The 18,787-nt window shown below is 47.6% G+C and overlaps 1 protein-coding gene across 1 annotated transcript in view; it reads left to right on the forward strand.

The window, feature by feature from the left end:
• RMDN1 (regulator of microtubule dynamics 1) overlaps positions 1-18,787 on the forward strand; it is a 91,060-nt gene that overhangs the window by 23,808 nt on the left and 48,465 nt on the right. Inside the window, exon 4 of the mRNA XM_033933268.1 lies at positions 17,802-17,961. Coding sequence (XP_033789159.1) covers positions 17,802-17,961 — 160 coding nt within the window. The remainder of the gene's footprint in view (positions 1-17,801; positions 17,962-18,787) is intronic.

Here is an 18,787-nt window from a genome sequence, read left to right on the forward strand (position 1 = left end):
ACAGAGTGGCTTCCTTCGTGGGATTCCATTAAGTCACACAAGTATTTCTTGGGTAGGTTAACGCCTATGGGTCAACGGTACACTTTACCTTTGCTTCTCCAACAGGTTTTGTCTTGTCCCGGTTTACTTGATACGGCTTCAGAAGTGACTTTGATCACTCAGGGACTATTCCAACGTTTGCAGACTACCCTGGGTACCCAGAATACACTGTTGATTGTTCCCAGTGATTTGTCTTTGGTTGCATATGGATATCAGAACATTGAGATAGTTGGTCAAACTTGGCTGACCTTGCAGTTAGGCAAAATGAATGTTAAACACCCAGTGATTATTACCACTAGTCCAGGAGAGGAGTTTTTGATTGGAAACGATCTTTTGAAGAGATTGCGGCCTATTTTGGATTACGTCCAAGAAGTGGTCTGGGCTCAGGTGACTCGTCCCCTTCCTTTTGGAAAGGTACCAACTACACGCCTTCCCCAGGTTACCAGTACTGTGGAACGAAACGATACTTCAATTCGAATAAATTTCCTGCGTTCAGCGGATCCACACATTTTGGAGCTACGGTATGCCAATGTTCCAGAAGGGGGTCCCACAGACCGCGAGATTGTCAGCGTTCCCAAGGAACAAATATCTGACATTGTTCTCCAGGCTGACCATTTGGAGATTGTTCTGAAGTCTACGTTCCCCGTGCCAGATCCACCTCAAGAGACTGTCCAAGACCCGACCTCATCTGTTTCCAGTTCTTTGACCTCTCATCCTCGTCTACTGGCTGTACTTCACCAGGATGATACTGACTTGTTTGTTGATGTTCACCTGCACGGTTCTGTTCCAGTTCAAGCTCAACTGCTACTCCAGAGTGACATCTCCATGATTAGTGAATCTTTTTACTGTCAACTTCAGCGAACCACATCAGTTCCGTTTGTTCGGCGCCACTCTACTCACCTACCTATACCAGGTCAGGGGGTCAAGCCTCTTGTTGGGGTTTGTAGCCTTCTGCTGACCCTGGGTTCTAAGACTTTCACTCATCACTTTTCTGTGGTGAAAGGCCTACACACATCCTTGTGTTTGGGATCCGAATGTCTTGTTCGTCTAGGAGTCTACGTTGATTTGGTGAACGGTGTGCTTTGGAGCAGATTGCAAGGCACCCCGGTAGAAGATGTGGACCTGATGGATGGTTTGAAGGCAGGACAACTTCTTCCTCAAGTTTGTGAAGTGGTTTGTGCTGAAGACGTCAAGATTCCTGACCTTGTGCAGGATTTTGCTCTGCCTCTTCGTTTGGCCCATGGTCAACGCATGCTCGATGATATTGGCTTTTTCAACCCGAATTCCTCTTTTCTCGAGCATGGTCTTTCTCTAGGTGCTTTACCATGTCTTGAAGTACCTACCTCTTCTTTCCATGTATTGATTGTCAATGCTCAACCTACGGAAGTCTTTCTCTCCGCAGGAGAACATTTGGGTTTTCTAGTGGGTGAATCTTTTCCTGATGTTGAGGTAACATTGCCTATCATTGGCAGCTTGTCTTCCATTGTTGACCCCTGCCAGGGGGGGAATATACCGGACCGAATTTTTACCTCACCTACAGGACTCATTTCATTGGACTTCCTTTGGCCATATGATGCATCGACATCCCATGTAACAGTGGAGAATGATTTTTTGATTTTATCCAGGAAGTTAGTTCTGTCTGACCAATCCAAAGCGGTGAATGCCATTGATTCTTCATCTTTGCAAGAACAGATTGAGGACCAAGTGGAAATCTCTTCCAACCAATCTTTTTCTAAGTTTGATGCTATGGTAAAGGAACAAGTGGACCTAGCTGATGCGTGCTCTTCTGATGAAGAAAAGGCTCAGTTCACACAGTTGTTGTACAAGTATCGAGACCTTTTTGCAGTGGATTCTTATGACACTGGTCTGACCGATCTACATGTGACCAAGATTCCTACGGATCTCCACAGTAAGCCCGTCTTCGTACGTCAGTATAAGATTCCTTTGGCCTCGTATGAGTCCGTGCAAGAGATACTTGATACCCTGGAAACTAGGGGTATCATTAGGCTTTGCAACAGTACATACAACTCACCCTTGTGGCCAATCCTGAAGAAGAATAACAGTTGGAGAATTGCCTTGGACTACCGACAGCTAAACAAGCGGGTACCCTTGTCTAGGTGGCCTATGGCCCATCTTGACCAGAGCTTGACTACCATCAAAGGAGCTAAGTATTTTACCAGTTTGGATTTAGCTTCTGGATTTTGGACAGTTCCTGTACATCCACCGGATCAATACAAACTAGCATTTACCTTTGGGAAGAAACAGTACACGTGGAATAGAACACCTTTTGGTTTTCTGAACTCTCCAGCTGAGTTCAACATATTTCTCCATAAAGCCCTTCCAGATGCGGAAGCTCGAGGAACTTTAGTCTATGTGGATGACATCCTGATCAAGAGTCCCACCTTTCAGAAACACCTGGAAGAGGTAGAACATGTGTTCCAACAATTGCAAAATGCAGGAGCTAAATTGACCCTTGCCAAAGGTCAATGGTGCCGAACATCTCTGAATTATTTAGGGTATGACATTTCCTCTGAAGGTCTTCGACCACAGAAGAAAAGGATACAGGCCCTACAACAGTTGAGGAAACCTACCAATTTGACGGAACTTCGTTCATTTTTAGGAATATGCAACTATTCTCGACAGTTCATAGATCAGTATGCAGAGATCTCTAGACCCTTGGTTGCCTTACTAAAGAAGGATGTACCTTGGACGTGGGGTCCTGAACAGGAAGATGCTATGCAAGAGATGAAAGAGCAGCTTAGTCGCTTTCCTTGCTTGGCCTACCCTGAGAGTGGTCGTGAATTCTTCATCGACCTAGGATTCTCCAAACACTCTATGAGTGCTGTCCTGTACCAGAAATACGACTCTGACAAGCGTGTGGTGGCCTATGCAAGCAAAGGCTTCACCGATGTAGAGAAGAAGTATTCTGAATGTGAGAAAGCTCTACTGTCAACTGTTTGGGCTCTTCAACATTTTCGGAGTTACATCCAAGGAGAAAAACTCATTGTAGAGACTTGTCATCAACCCATTAGTTTCTTGGGTAGTGACAAGATCAAGACTGGTCGTGTCTCCAATAGCCGAATAGTCTCATGGACTTTGGCTCTCCAAGGATGGCCTTTACAGGTAAAGTATGCCCTGAAACATCGAAATACAGTAGCCCAAGGGATAGCAGAATTACATGATTGTACAGACCAAGATTTTCTTACAGGTATACCGGAACCTGATGTTCCACCAGAAGAGGAGGAACCCCATCATCATCATCTTTACGATGAACAGCTATGTGCCAATATACCTCAAGTCTACGTAGATGGCTGTGCCTTCCACCAGACCTCGACCCATAATTTGGTCGCAGGAGTAGGTGTAGTGTGGAATGTCGACACACCTATGGAAACTTTGAAGTATAAATTGGGTGCTAAAACCAACCAATACGCAGAGATTGTAGCAGCCTTGGTCGCTGTACAGTCTGCGGTACAGAAGGGGATCCCAGAACTGATTATCTGTACAGATTCTGATTATGTGCGTCAAAACTTTGTGTCTCACTTACCCGTGTGGAAAAAGAAGGACATGTTAAATTCCAAAGGAAAGCCTGTCCATCATGGCGACTTGATTCTAGCCTTAGATCAATTGGTACGAGACAATGACATGACCATCTACTGGAAGAAAGTGAAAGGTCATGCTAAGGTTAATAGTTCTGACAAGATCGGAAATGACCTTGCGGATCAACTGGCCAAAGAAGGTGCTTTGTCAGGTGAACTATGGCAATGCCCTGAAGAGTTGTTCTCGATGGTACATGCTATTACTCGACGCCAAGCGAAACAGGTAGCTGAAACACCTGTAGTGCAGTGGGGTAATGATATTCCTTCCTTTGATCTTGTAACCGCTCAGAAGACCGATCTTATCCTGGGAAAGTTCTATAACTTCATACAGAATCCACAGGATCATCCATTGTCTGAAGACGATCGGAAGGATGAAGAACTTAGGATACTCTACACCTCCAGAGAGAAATTCTCGATTCATCAGGACCTGCTCACTCGGACGAGTAAGCATGGTATTGTGCAGTGGGTTGTACCCCGTGCATATCGAGGAATCATGTTGCAACATGCCCATGATGAACCTTGTGCAGGACATAGAGGTGAAGAAGTTACCTATGAGACACTGAAGCAAGTGGCCTATTGGCCTCATATGCGGCAAGATGTGCAGTTATATACGAGAGGTTGTTTAACTTGTTGTCAATTTCAACCCTCTACACCACTTCACCGAGCACCCTTGAGAAAGAAGGGTTTGGTCATGCCCTGGTCCGACATCCAGATTGACTGGATTGGCCCAGTGGTCCGTTCCTCCCGAGGTAATAAGTATATGTTGACTGTCACTTGTTTGTTTACAAAGTGGATTGAGTGCTTGCCTGCACCCAATTGTACGGCAGAGACTACCGCTACTTTGTTACTGAATCATGTGTTCAGTAGGTGGGGTTTGCCCATGAGAGTGGACTCAGACCAAGGATCACATTTCACTGCAGAGGTGATGCGACATATGTGGAAGATGCTCGGAGTGAAAAGTAAATTGCACATAGCTTACCACCCTCAATCATCGGGACAAGTGGAAAGAGCGAATCGTACCATCATCACAATCCTGAAGAAGTACGTGTCTACCTCTGGTAAGAATTGGGACATGAAGTTACCTTTGGTACTGATGGCTATTCGTGCCACGCCTCACCGTTCTACGGGGGTGACACCTTTTGAAATGATGACAGGTAGAGAAATGACATTACCAATTCATTTGTTGTATAGAACTAATGATGTAAATCTTTCTAGTGCTACTACTGCTCATGAATATGTCACCCATTTACGTAACCATTTACAGGGTGCATTTTCTTTTGCCCAGAAAAATCTGGAAATTGCTGCTAAAGGTAGAAAAGCCTATTATGATCATAGGACTACCACAAAGGAATACCAAATTGGCGACAAGGTATTCTATTACAATTTTGGCAAAACCAAGGCCAAAGAAAGTAAATTTTTGCCAAGTTGGCATGGTCCATTCCCTATAGTGGAAAAAGCTTCACCTGTGGCTTATCAAATTCACATCAAATCAAATTCTCCAGGTGCAGATGTCCTTAAATGGGTCCACATTAATCAACTGCTAAGTGAACCATAAATCCTTCTACAGTACAGGTTCAGCCAAGGGAGATCTTGCCTCACCAATTTGCTTGACTTTTTTAAAGGTATAAATAAACATGTGGATAAAGATGAGCCAGTTGACGTAGTTTATCTAGATTTTCAGAAAGCTTTTGACAGAGTTCCTCATGAGAAGCTCCTAAGAAAATTAGAGTCATAGGATAGGAGGCAATGTTCAGTTGTGGATTAGGAATTGGTTATTGGATAGAAAACAGAAGGTATGGTTAAATGGCCATTTTTTGGAGGAGGCATGTCTGTGCTACAGATGGTGCAGCACTTCTGGTGGTTCAAGATACTGTATATGTTGTGAGCAGGTCTTGGCATAAAGTTTTGATCATGTGTGGCTCTTCCTGCATTCAGCAGTGTTCTTCTCAGCTGCTCAGTTGCTTCCAAAGTTATAGAAGGGAAAATGGCTCTCAGGAAGGTGAATGGGTTTGGGTGTCTTATCAATCCTATCGCCAAGACAGATTAGGACAGAAAGGCGGTGGAATAGCACTATACATAAAAGAAAGCATACAATCGATAAGAATGGACACAGCAGAGACGGCCAACAAGCTAGAATCGCTATGGGTTAAAATACCAGGAAGGAAAGGGCCTGAAATAAAGATAGGCCTATACTATCATCCACCCGGACAAACCGGAGATATCGATGAAGAAATGGAAGCCGAGATGAAGCGAGAATGCAAAAGCGGTAACACAGTTATTATGGGAGACTTCAACTACCCTGGGATAGACTGGAGTCTTGGAAGCTCAAGATGCGCTAGGGAGGCAGACTTTCTGGAGGCTGTACAAGATTGCTTCATGGAGCAGCTTGTTAGAGAACCGACGAGAGGAAATGCCACTCTGGATCTAATCCTAAATGGGCTAAGGGGACCTGCAAAGGAAGTGGAAGTAGTGGGACCGTTGGGAAACAGCGATCATAATATGACCAAGTTCAAGGTGGAAATAGGAATACTGAAAGGAAAGAGAACCATAGCGACAACTTTTAACTTCAGGAAGGGCAACTACGAAGCAATGAAGGGAATGGTAAAGAAGAAACTTAAGAACACTTCCAAAAAATGGCAGATGGTAGAACATGCCTGGTCCTTTTTCAAGGACATGTTGAGTGAGGCGCAAAATCTGTATATCCCCAGATTCAGAAAAGGGTGCAACAAGAGTCGAACAAAATACCCGGCGTGGATAACTAAAATAGTGAAGGAAGCAATAGGCAATAAGAAAAATTCATTCAGAAAATGGAAAAAGGACAAATCTGAGGGAAAGTATCAAAAAGAATGTCACCATGTGATTCGAAAAGCCAAAAAAGAGTATGAAGAGAGGCTAGCCAGGGAAGCACGAAATTTCAAGCCGTTCTTTAGATATATTAAAGGGAAACAGCCGGCTAGGGAGGAGGTGGGACCACTGGATGACGGAGACCGGAAGGGAGCGGTGAAGGAAGAGAAAGAGGTCGCAGAAAGACTTAACATGTTCTTTTCGTCTGTATTTACAAGTGAAGACACAACCAACATACCGGAACCTGAACAAATCTTCAATGGAAATCAAGCACAAAAGTTAACATCCATGGAAGTGAGCCTTGATGATGTGCGCAGGCACATAGAAAAACTAAAAACTGACAAATCGCCGGGTCCGGATGGAATCCATCCAAGGGTTCTGAAGAAACTAAAGGAGGAAATAGCGGAACTACTACAGCAAATTTGCAACCTATCTCTGAAAACAGGTGTGATCCCGGAGGATTGGAAGATAGCCAACGTTACGCCCATCTTTAAAAAGGGATCAAGAGGTGACCCGGGAAACTACAGACCGGTGAGTCTGACCTCGGTTCCGGGGAAAATGGCGGAAGCACTGATAAAAGAAAACATCGATGAACATTTTGAAAAAAACAAACTTCTGATAACCAGCCAACATGGTTTCTGCAGGGGGAGATCGTGCCTGACTAACTTATTGCACTTCTTCAAAGGAATTAACAAACAGATGGACAGAGGAGACCCCATAGACATCATATACCTAGATTTCCAGAAAGCCTTTGAAAAGGTGCCTCATGAACGTCTACTCCAGAAACTGAGGAACCATGGGGTGGACGGAGACGTGTATAGATGGATCAGAAACTGGTTAGAGGGTAGGAAACAGAGGGTAGGGGTGAAGGGCCACTACTCAGACTGGAGAAAGATCACGAGTGGTGTTCCGCAGGGATTGGTGCTCGGGCCGCTGCTTTTTAACATATTCATAAATGATCTAGAAACAGGGACGAAGTGTGAGATAATAAAATTTGCAGACGACACCAAACTATTTAGTGGAGCTCGGACAAAGGAGGACTGCGAAGAATTGCAAAGTGACTTGGACAAACTAGGGGAATGGGCAGAGAGATGGCAGATTAAATTCAATGTTGAGAAGTGTAAAGTATTGCATGTGGGAAGCAAAAACCCGAGGTATAATTATACGATGGGAGGGAAGTTATTGACTGAGAGTACCCAAGAAAGGGACTTGGGGGTAATGGTGGACATGACAATGAAGCCGACGGCACAGTGCGCAGCTGCCGCTAAGAGAGCGAATAGAATGCTAGGTATAATCAAGAAGGGTATTACAACCAGAACGAAAGAAGTTATCCTGCCGCTGTATCGGGCAATGGTGCGTCCATATCTTGAGTACTGCGTCCAGTATTGGTTACCGTACCTTAAGAAGGATATGGCATTACTCGAGAGAGTTCAGAGGAGAGCGACACTACTGATTAAGGGGATGGAAAGCCTTTCATACACTGAGAGAGTGGAAAAACTGGGACTCTTTTCCCTGGAAAAGAGAAGATTAAGAGGGGATATGATAGAGACTTACAAGATCATGAAGGGCATAGAGAGAGTAGAGAGGGACAGATTCTTCAAAGTTTCAGAAAATAAAAAAACAAGAGGACATTCGGAAAAGTTGAAAGGGGACAGACTCAAAACAAATGCTAGGAAGTTCTTCTTTACACAACGTGTGGTGGACACCTGGAATGCAATTCCAGAGGACGTTATAGGGCAGAGTACGGTACTCGGGTTTAAGAAAGGATTGGACAAATTCCTGCTGGAAAAGGGGATAGAGGGGTATAGATAGAAATTTACTGCACAGGTCCTGGACCTGTTGGGCCGCATCTGTCTATGGTCATGCCAAGTAGTTTTATGGTGGTTTGGATGGGATAGTTGATTGAGTTGAGTTCTAAATTGGTTATGGTTTAGACTTTGTCTGTCATTTTCGAGGAGGATGAATTTGGTTTTGTCTGGGTTGAGTTTAAGTTTGTGATCTTTCATCCAGGTCGTAACTGTTTCTAGTGTTCGGTGTAGTGTGTTTGTTATGGTGGGTTTAGGCTGATCATATGGGATGAGGATGGTAATGTCATCTGCATAACTATAGGTGGTTATGCCTAGATTGTCCAGATGTGTTCCTAGAGAGGCAGTGTATAGGTTGAAGAGGGTAGGTGATAGTGGGGATCCTTGTGGTACGCCGCAGGGGTTTGACCAAGGTTCTGATTTTTCTTTGTTTGATTTTACACTGTAGGTTCTGGATTTTAGGAAGCCTTCAAACCAAGAGTATACTTTATCTGAGATACCTATTGCATCCAAGATCTGTAGAAGGATGTTATGATCAACTAGGTCGAATGCTGCAGTTAGGTCCAGTTGTATGAGAAGCATTTTTTTCCCTGTGCTAAGGTGTTGTCTGATTGTGTCCATTAGGGAGCCTAGTAGTGTCTCTGTGCTGAAGTTGGTTCTGAAGCCTGATTGCATGGGGTGGAGTAGGTTATGGTCATCTAGGTAGTTGGTGAGGAGTTTGGCTACTAGGCCTTCTGTAATTTTGACGTATAGCGGTATTGAGGCAATAGGTCTGAAGTTGGATGGCTGGTCTGGTGGTTCTTTTGGGTCTTTTTGGATTGGGGTGATGACTATTTTGCTGAGGTCAGTAGGGAAAATGCCGTCTGTGAGCGTGGATTGAATCCATTGTAGAAGTATGGTGCGGAATTTTACACTGGAAGTAGTAAGGAGATATGAAGGGCAGTGGTCGAGGTCACAGGAGGCATGGCTGTATTTTTTGTACAGTTTATTGAGTTCGGACCATTGTATGTTGGGGAACTGAGACCATGTTCTGTCTGCTGCAGTTGACTCTTTTTCTGAGGGGTGAATTGTGATTGCATTTTGATGGGGTGGGGTAAGATTGAGGATGGCTCTGGCATTGGTAATTTTGTTCTTGAAGTGTTCTGCTAAGAGGATAGCTAAGGGGGGGGGGGTTGTTGGTGTTTGTGTAAGGTTTGGTGTCTGTTAGATCTTTCAGGATTTGGAATAGTTTTTTGGAATCTTGGGTTTCCGTGCCTATGAGATTAGTGTAATGAGTTTTCCTCTTGTCCTTTAGTATATGTTTATATTGTTTGTTGATTTTTTTCCAGTTGGTTTTTGTTTGATCTAGGTTAGTTTTTCTCCATTTTCTTTCTAATCTTCTACACTGTCTTTTGAGTTGGAGCAATTCATTGTCAAACCATTGGTCTGATTTCCTGCTGGTTCTGGTTATCCCAGGACAAGCAGGCATGATATTCTCACATGTGGGTGACGTCATCTACGGAGCCCCGGCGCGGACAGCTTTTCAAGCAAACTTGATAGAAGTTTCAAGTTTGCACACTGCACCACGCATGTGCGTGCCTTCTCGCCCACTAGAGGGCGCATCCCACCTCGTGGTCCTCAGTTCAAATTTTTCCGCGGAGCAAGAAAGCCCTGTGGATCTGAGCTCCAGTGTTTTTGCCTTCTAGCTGCCGCGTTTAGTTTATTTTTCCATCGAATTAGTTCGCGGTACTGCTTTTTTCCTTTCGGTTCTTTTCAAAAAAAAAAAAAGTATTTCGTTTTCGTCTGGCTCCGGGGGCTCCCGGAAGCCGTGGCCGGGGACGTCGGCACGTTCCCGGCCTTCTTCTTTTTCTTCGTGGATGTCCCGTCCTGTTACGGGATTCAAAAAGTGCAGCCGGTGCGAGAGGTTGCTTTCCATCACTGACCCTCACCGGTGGTGCATTGTCTGTCTGGGGCCCGAACATCCGACAGAGTCGTGTGATCGCTGCTCTACCTTCCAAAACAGGGCCCTACGCCGCCGCAAGGCCAGAATGGCGGATTTGTTCGCCGTCGATGCGCCGCCTAAGGCCTCGACGTCGGCCCCGGCTTCGACCCCGGCCTTGACCTCGGCCTCGGCGTCCTCAGGGGCCTCGGCCTCGCCCCGACCCTCATCCTCGAAGGCGTCGGCAGTGAAGCAAGCTTCGGGTAAGTCCTCTGTTCCATCCCCTTCAGCAAAGAAGCCATCCTCGAGTCAGGCCAAAGCGGGTGGGTCGACCCCGGCCCCGCATCGGACCTCGACTCCGCACACCCCGAGGGAATACTCGAGACCGAGGTCGCCCTCCAGGGAGTGTGCCCCGGACTCGGAACTCCCCACCTTCGTGGGGATTCCGGCCTTCCAGGATCTCCTCCGAGCCCTGATCTCATCGGAGCTATCGGGAGCCCTGGAAGTGTTGCAGCGTGCTGCGGTCCCGGCGGCCTCGACCTCGGCCGGAGCGCCTTCGGTCTCGGAGGCCCCGGCCTCGGCCCCCTCGACCGCGGGAGCCTCGGCGACCTCGGTCTCGGGCACAGTGACCCCATTCATCTCGGTCCCGGCCCCGCCCCGGACCTCGACCTCGGGGGAACCCCCTGAGCGGAGTGTAAGGCCCAAAGAAAAGTTGCGCAGAGTGCGCCGTCTTTCCTCCTCTTCCTCCGGGTCTTCCAGACACGCCTCGCCCTCGACGCGACCTCGAACAGGGCGTCGATCGAGGAAGTCTAAGCGACCTCGAGGCTCGCCTCGGCGCGACCGTTCCTCGTCGTTCGGGGGCGAGGCGCTGCAGGTGTCGGAGTTGCGCCTCGACAATCCGAGGCTCCTCCGTTCACCTCGTGGGAAGTCTTCCCGGGCCGCCTCGCCGAGGAAACGGGAAAGTGTCCCACGAACCCCGGGGTCCTCACCCAAGGGCTCTGCGAGGAGGACAACTTCCCCTTCCCCCTCGAGGGCCCTCGAGAGGGGATCCTGGGATTCGGGATCGGTTAGGGATCCTCATTATTCCCATGAGGCCTCCCCCCTCTCCTCGTTGGGGCGGTCGAGAACCCCGTCTCCCCAGGCTAGGCCGTCCTCATTTTCATCCTTCGTTCAGGACATGGCCCAAGCCCTGGGGATTGACCAGATGGTATGTTCTCGGTATTCCAAAGAATTTTTGGAGGAACAGGACCTCCCCACTCCTCCTAGAGAGGTGCCTAGACTCCCTCTCAACAGCGTCCTTCTGCAGACCTGGCTGAAGAACTTGTCAAACCCTCTTACAGTCACGTCTGTACCTTCAAAAATGGAATCGAAGTATAGAACGATTCCTCCTAAAGGGTTCGATAAGGCGCAGCTCTCACACCAGTCCCTTCTGGTGGAGTCAGCTCTTAAAAAATCACAGCCCTCACGGGTTTCTGCGACGGTTCCACCAGGCAGGGAAGGGCGGACCCTGGACAAGTTTGGCCGTCGCCTCTATTCAAATTCCCTGATGGCCACCAGGGTTCTAAATTACGCCTTCACCTTTTCCTCCTATTTGCGGGGTATGGTGAAGGATCTTCCTCAATATCGAAACTCGTTACCGGACTCCCAAAGAGCAGGATTCGACAAGTTTATGTCCAACCTGTCTCAATTGCGATTGTACCTATTCCATGCAGTGTACGACGCCTTTGAGCTGGTTTCGAGGGTGTCGGCCCTCGCGGTGGCCATGCGCCACTTGGCCTGGCTTCGCACCCTCGACATGGACCCAAACCTGCAGGAACGCCTGGCAGACTTGCCTTGTGTGGGGTCCGAGTTATTCGACGAGTCGTTGGATGCGGCGACCAAACGCTTGTCGGAACAGGAGCGCTCTCTAGCATCCCTGGTCCGCCCCAAACCTAGGCCCCCGCCTCAGAAACCCTTTCGGCCTCCGCCGCGCCGATACCCTCAGAAGTCGACCCCGGCTTTCTCGAGACCGCCTCCGAGACGTCCGTCTCAACGAGGCAGAGGGGGACAAACCCAAGCCCCGGCGCAGGGCCCTTCTAAGCCAGCGCCTTCCTTTTGACGGGCTGAGCGGACGGGGCGGGTTCCCCTCCGCACTTTCACAGGAACCCCTTCCTATCGGGGGCCGTCTCCGGTCCTTCCGGGAGGCATGGACCGGGATTACCTCAGACGCTTGGGTGCTCCGGATCGTCTCCGAGGGCTACTCGCTCAACTTTGTGTCCTCGCCGCCGGACAGTCCCCCGAGTCTAGTCCCCTGCAACCGTTCGCAGCTGCCGACCCTTATAACCGAAGCCAAAGCCCTCTTGAAGCTTCGGGCGGTCGAACCGGTCCCCAAGGACCAGTGGGGTACAGGGTTTTACTCCCGCTACTTTTTGGTCCCAAAAAAGACCGGGGACCTGCGCCCCATATTGGACCTCAGGAAGCTCAACAAATTCCTGGCCCGGGAGAAGTTCCGAATGCTATCTCTCCCGGTTCTGTATCCCCTCTTGGAGGAAGGGGACTGGATGTGCTCCCTCGACTTGAAGGAAGCATACACCCATGTTCCGGTGCACCCCGCCTGTCGAAGATTCTTACGATTCCAGGTGGGGAACCTCCACCTCCAGTACAGGGTACTGCCCTTCGGCCTGGCCGCGTCCCCACGAGTATTCACGAAGTGCATGGTGGTGGTTGCAGCAGCCCTCAGGTCACGGGGACTCCACGTGTTCCCTTACCTGGACGATTGGCTCATCAAAGCCCCGACCAGGGAGGGGGTTATCTCAGCGACCCGACAGTCTATTACCTTCCTGCAAACTCTCGGGTTCGAGATAAACTTTCCAAAGTCTCAGTTGAGGCCGTCGCAGTCTCTTCAATTCATAGGTGCGGTGCTGGACACGGTGCGCCTACGCTCCTACCTGCCGACCCAGCGGTTGGAAGCCTTGGTACGGATGAGCCGCCAGGTCGCTCAACTATCGAGGGTGTCGGCCAAGCGCATGATGATGCTTCTGGGCCATATGGCCTCGACGGTACATGTCACGCCGTTTGCGAGGCTACATCTGAGGATCCCTCAGTGGACCCTCGCGTCCCAGTGGCGTCAGGAGTGCGACCCGGTGTCTCGCCTCATTTCGGTGACTCCGCCCTTGCGGAAATCGCTGCGTTGGTGGACAGACTCTTCAAATCTGTCCATGGGGCTATTGTTCCGCACTCCGCCTTTTCGCAAGGTCCTGACCACGGACTCCTCGGAGTACGCGTGGGGAGCCCATCTCGACGGTCTTCGCACGCAGGGCCTGTGGTCGGCAGAAGACCGTCAGTGTCATATCAACGTGCTAGAGCTGCGGGCCATCTTCCTAGCACTTCGAGCCTTCGTTCACATATTGCAGGACCAGGTGGTCCTCGTCCGCACGGACAATCAGGTGGCAATGTATTATGTGAACAAGCAGGGAGGAACGGGGTCATGGCCCCTCTGCTCCGAGGCTCTTCGCCTCTGGGAGTGGGCGGCCTCCCGGAACATCTTCCTCCGGGCGGTCTACATCCAAGGAGAACGGAATTGCCTGGCGGACAAACTGAGTCGACTTCTGCAACCGCACGAGTGGACTCTACACTCAGCAGTTCTACGCGAGGTTTTCGCTCGCTGGGGAACGCCACAGGTGGATCTGTTTGCCTCTCCGGAGACACACAAACTACCACTATATTGTTCTCGGATGTACTCGCAGGACCGTCTGGAAGCGGACGCCTTCCTACTCGACTGGGAAGGGAGGTTCCTGTATGCATTCCCTCCGTTCCCTCTGATCATTCGAACGTTGGTACACCTAAAATCGTCCTCGGCCACGATGATTCTCATAGCACCTCGGTGGCCGCGTCAGCACTGGTTCTCCCTGCTGCTCCAACTCAGTGCCAGGGAGCCTCTCCCCCTGCCTGTCTCTCCTTCTCTGCTGTCTCAGAGTCAAGGATCCATGTTACATCCCAATCTGCAGTCATTGCACCTGACAGCCTGGTTTCTTGTTCCCTGACTCCTCCGGACCTGTCTCAATCGGTGAAGGAGGTGTTGGAAGCCTCCCGCAAGATCTCGACGAGGCTTTGCTATGCGCAGAAATGGACCAGGTTTTCCACCTGGTGCTCGTCTTTTCACCTGGATCCGGTATCAGTGCCGGTATCCTCGGTTTTAGAATATTTGTTTCATTTGTCGCGCTCCGGCTTGAAAACCACTTCGGTGCGGGTTCATCTCAGTGCGATTTCTGCTTTCCACCAACCTCTGGATGGACGCCCTCTGTCACTCCATCCCTTGGTGACACGCTTCATGAAGGGGTTACTCAGGGTTTGTCCCCCTCTTAAGCCTCCGCCCGTCGTGTGGAATTTGAATGTGGTCCTGGCTCAACTGATGAAACCCCCGTTTGAGCCACTTAACAAGTCCCTCTTGAAATTTCTGACTTGGAAGGCGGTGTTTCTAATTGCCCTCACCTCCGCCAGGCGGATCGGGGAGTTGCAAGCCTTGGTTGCGGACCCTCCTTTCACTGTCTTTCATCACGACAAGGTGGTCCTCCGCACCCATCCTAAGTTTGTACCTAAAGTTGTTTCTGACTTCCACCTCAATCAGTCCATTGTCCTTCCTGTGTTCTTCCCGAAGCCCCACTCCCATCCAGGCGAGACGGCGCTTCACACGCTTGACTGTAAGAGGGCGTTGGCATTTTATCTTCAACGCACCAGGCCTCATCGGAAGGTTCCTCAATTGTTTTTGTCCTTCGATCCCAATCGATTAGGGCACCCAGTTTCCAAGCGCACTCTGTCTAACTGGTTGGCCGCTTGCATTTCCTTTTGCTACGCTCAGGCTGGCCTTCCTCCCCCGGGTCGAGTCACGGGGCACAAGGTCCGAGCGATGGCAGCGTCGATAGCTTTCCTCCGATCCACCCCGATGGAGGACATATGTAAGGCTGCCACTTGGTCTTCGGTTCATACATTCACCTCTCATTACTGTCTGGACACCTTGTCCAGAAACGATGGCCGGTTTGGCCAGTCGGTGTTACGTAACCTGTTTTCATAAATTGCCATCCTCCCACCTACCCTTTTTTGGTTGGCTTGGAGGTCACCCACATGTGAGAATATCATGCCTGCTTGTCCTGGGATAAAGCACAGTTACTTACCGTAACAGGTGTTATCCAGGGACAGCAGGCATATATTCTCACAACCCGCCCGCCTCCCCGGGGATGGCTTCCTTGCTAGTTATGGAACTGAGGACCACGAGGTGGGATGCGCCCTCTAGTGGGCGAGAAGGCACGCACATGCGTGGTGCAGTGTGCAAACTTGAAACTTCTATCAAGTTTGCTTGAAAAGCTGTCCGCGCCGGGGCTCCGTAGATGACGTCACCCACATGTGAGAATATATGCCTGCTGTCCCTGGATAACACCTGTTACGGTAAGTAACTGTGCTTTTTGGTTTGTAGTGAGGCCAGTTCATCAAGGATGTTGGTGGTCAGATTCTTCCAGTGAGAGATGAAGTCTTTTGGGTCGCAGTCTTGGATAGTTTCATCTACTTTTGACCAGAAAATGGTTGGCTCGATATGTTTGCGTGAGGTGTATGTGATTTTTTTGGATTGAGGTGTGGTTTTGGTCTTGGTCCAGTTGATGTTGAAGTTGTATGTGTAGTGGTCTGACCATAGGGATGGGGACTAGGTTCCGTTGGGAGTTTGGATAGCTGGGTTGGATGGTTGGTGAGTCATGAATGCTGCAATGTCCAGTTGATGACCTTTTTCATGAGTGGTTTGTGGGTTTAGGAAGGATAAGGCATTGAGAAAGGATAGACAGTTATTTGCTGGTGTGGATGTTGTGTCTTCTAGGTGAAGGTTTAGGTCTCCTATGGATAAGGTATATTCTGCTGTTAATGAGTTTTGGTAAATGAAGTTTTCAAATTCGGGTCTCACTGTGGTCCAGTTACCTGGTGTTATATAACAGAGCATGCAGTTTAGTGAATTTTTTAGTGTAGGGTTTGTGAGATGACATGCGAGGAAGTCCATTTGCGGGGTGGATGTTTTTTCTAGTATGCTTAGGGTTAGGGAGTCCTTGATTATTATTGCTAGTCCTCCTCCTCTTTTTTTCTCTCTGCAGGTCACTTTTATTTTGTACCCCTGCGGGCATACTTCTGTTATTCTAGGGTCTGTGTCTGAGGTTAACCAGGTTTCAGTGAGGAAGAGGCAGTCAAGGTTTTCGGTTTTTATCCAATTTGTATAGTTGTATAGAAGAGTCTAGTCATTTTGTCAGATTTCTTTTTACTACTGACATACCAGTTCTGTTTGGACTGAAAAAGATAAATAGTTGGGTCAACTTTCTCAAAATTGCATTTCTTTATAAGTAGCATGCCAAAGCCCATTTACTATCCAGAGTATGAAGGGCTCTTTAAAAATAGCAAATGAAATTTTGAATAGAAGGTAGAAAGTACTATTTTATCATTAAAATGTAAATGTATGACAACGTGGGATGTGTATGAAAGATGACTTGGTGGTGATGAAATTGGGTATAAAGCTTATTATATATTACCAGTGCCTAAAGTCACTAAGGAGCTCATAATCCCAGTATGATGGGAGACTATTGTTGATTCTTGCAAAGAGACAAATTTGCAGTACAAGCGTAAAAGCAAGTGTCTCAAACATTTCTGAACATGCCGACATTACTTTTGTGTGAGTTAAGAGAGTTGTAAATATATGCTGTAATGTGTCTCCTTATAGTCTTCGTGTTTGTTTTCAAAGTAAACTCCTTAACACAAGTTTGGTGGGACACAGTTCATACTCGCAATATTGTGCCTATATGGCAAACTGTCTAAAAAATCAGTAACGTTTGTTTCAGAAACCTGATGTGTTAGCTGAATTTCAATTACAGATCTGAAATCACCGTCATTAAGTTAACTAAGAACACTTCTTAAGTTCTCAGTAACAAAGAAAAATTGTTTTTGTTGTTGACCAGTGTAATAAAAGGAAAAGACCTCAGATTAAGACCTGGAATGGCACAGAAGACTGATAAATATTGGCAGACTGGATGGACCAAGTAGCTCATTTCTGCTGATATTTTTTATTTTCTTGAAAAAGAGAGGAAATATATAAATTATCTGTGTGCCTTAAAATGAAGGATATTAAGAGGATTTAGTGGTCACAGATTCTGGCGGTATAGCAGGGAGGGATTATTCTTGATAAAGCTACTATAGCGAAACATGTTGGTATAACAATCCCTTGCTAGAGACCACATGATAAAGCTAAGTAATATGCTTCTAAATTAATATTCAAGTTGAATAAATGTATTTATTAATATACAAAAGCTAAGAAAAATCTTTCATAAATAAGGACCCGATGACGAGTTGACACGAGTTGGATTGAGCTCCAAGTGGTGCCGCTGAGGATCCTGGAAGAAAATAGTAAAAATAATTTGAGTACATAAGGGCATTTAAATGGTAGCTAAGGTTTACATTACTGTTTGAGACATCTTATGGACTGAGTACCCTTGTGATGATTGTTGATTGTGTTATTGCATAAGGATATTAAGACATGACATCTGTGACAAAACTAGCTTCATGTTCAGAATTAATGTATTTTTTGCTTCTGGACAGTGATCATGTTGAGATATTATGGCGTCTGGCACGAGCATCACATGATGTGGCCATGCTGAGTACCACTCCAAAAGTAGATAAGAAAAGACTGACTTATGAGGCTCTTGATTTTGCACAAAAGGCACTGTCAACAGATACAGAGCACTTTGCAGTTCACAAGGTGAGTTAAAATTATAATGATAATGAAATTACAACATAAACATAAAGATCTCAATATGTATACTTTGGAGGAAAGGTGGGAGAGGGGAGATATGATAGAGATGTTTAAATTTATTGAATAATCTTAATATTGCCAGCCAGCGGTGGGTTTACCCACACAAAAAAAGTGTTTAATAACAAGGTGGAGTAAAAGCCTCAAGCACTTTATCAGAGATAGCAATCAACACTGATTTTAAGCCGCTTGCTTCTTATCATAGGCTACAAAAAACTCCACTCACAAAAAAGGCAAATTTCAAATCGGGACTAAGCCCACCACTGTGCACAGGGTTTAAATTCAAAACTTCTTTTACTCAGCTTAAAGTGTTGGTGACTCCATTGCTCAGGCACGATCTCCTTTGATCTGTCAGACCTCAGCTCTCCATTACTGCAACTTGCCTGTTGAGCGAACACCACACTCTATCACCTTCAAGCCTCCTCCAACAAGGCCCTTGTTTCACCACAGTACAGCTGCATCAGAGAAAATTTTCAAGCTCAATGCAATAATCACATTTCTTTGCACTGTCGGCTCCAAGACACGTCTAGATTTTAAATACTTACATTGCATAAATGCATATGAGGCGAGTCTCTTTCATTTAAAAGGAAGCTCTGGAATGAGAGGGCATGGGATGAAGTTAAGAAGTGATAGACTCAGAAACAACTCTGAGCCCTGACCAAAGGAATCCTCCTCCCCTCCCCCCGCTGAGTGCTAGCACACCACGTGAAGGGAGTGAGCCAGGAGCGGCAGCACTCCCTGACCGAGAGGCTGAACCATCTGGAAGCCAGCTAAT

Source organism: Geotrypetes seraphini, chromosome 2 (genome assembly GCF_902459505.1).
Source record: "Geotrypetes seraphini chromosome 2, aGeoSer1.1, whole genome shotgun sequence".
Lineage (NCBI taxonomy): Eukaryota > Metazoa > Chordata > Amphibia > Gymnophiona > Dermophiidae > Geotrypetes > Geotrypetes seraphini.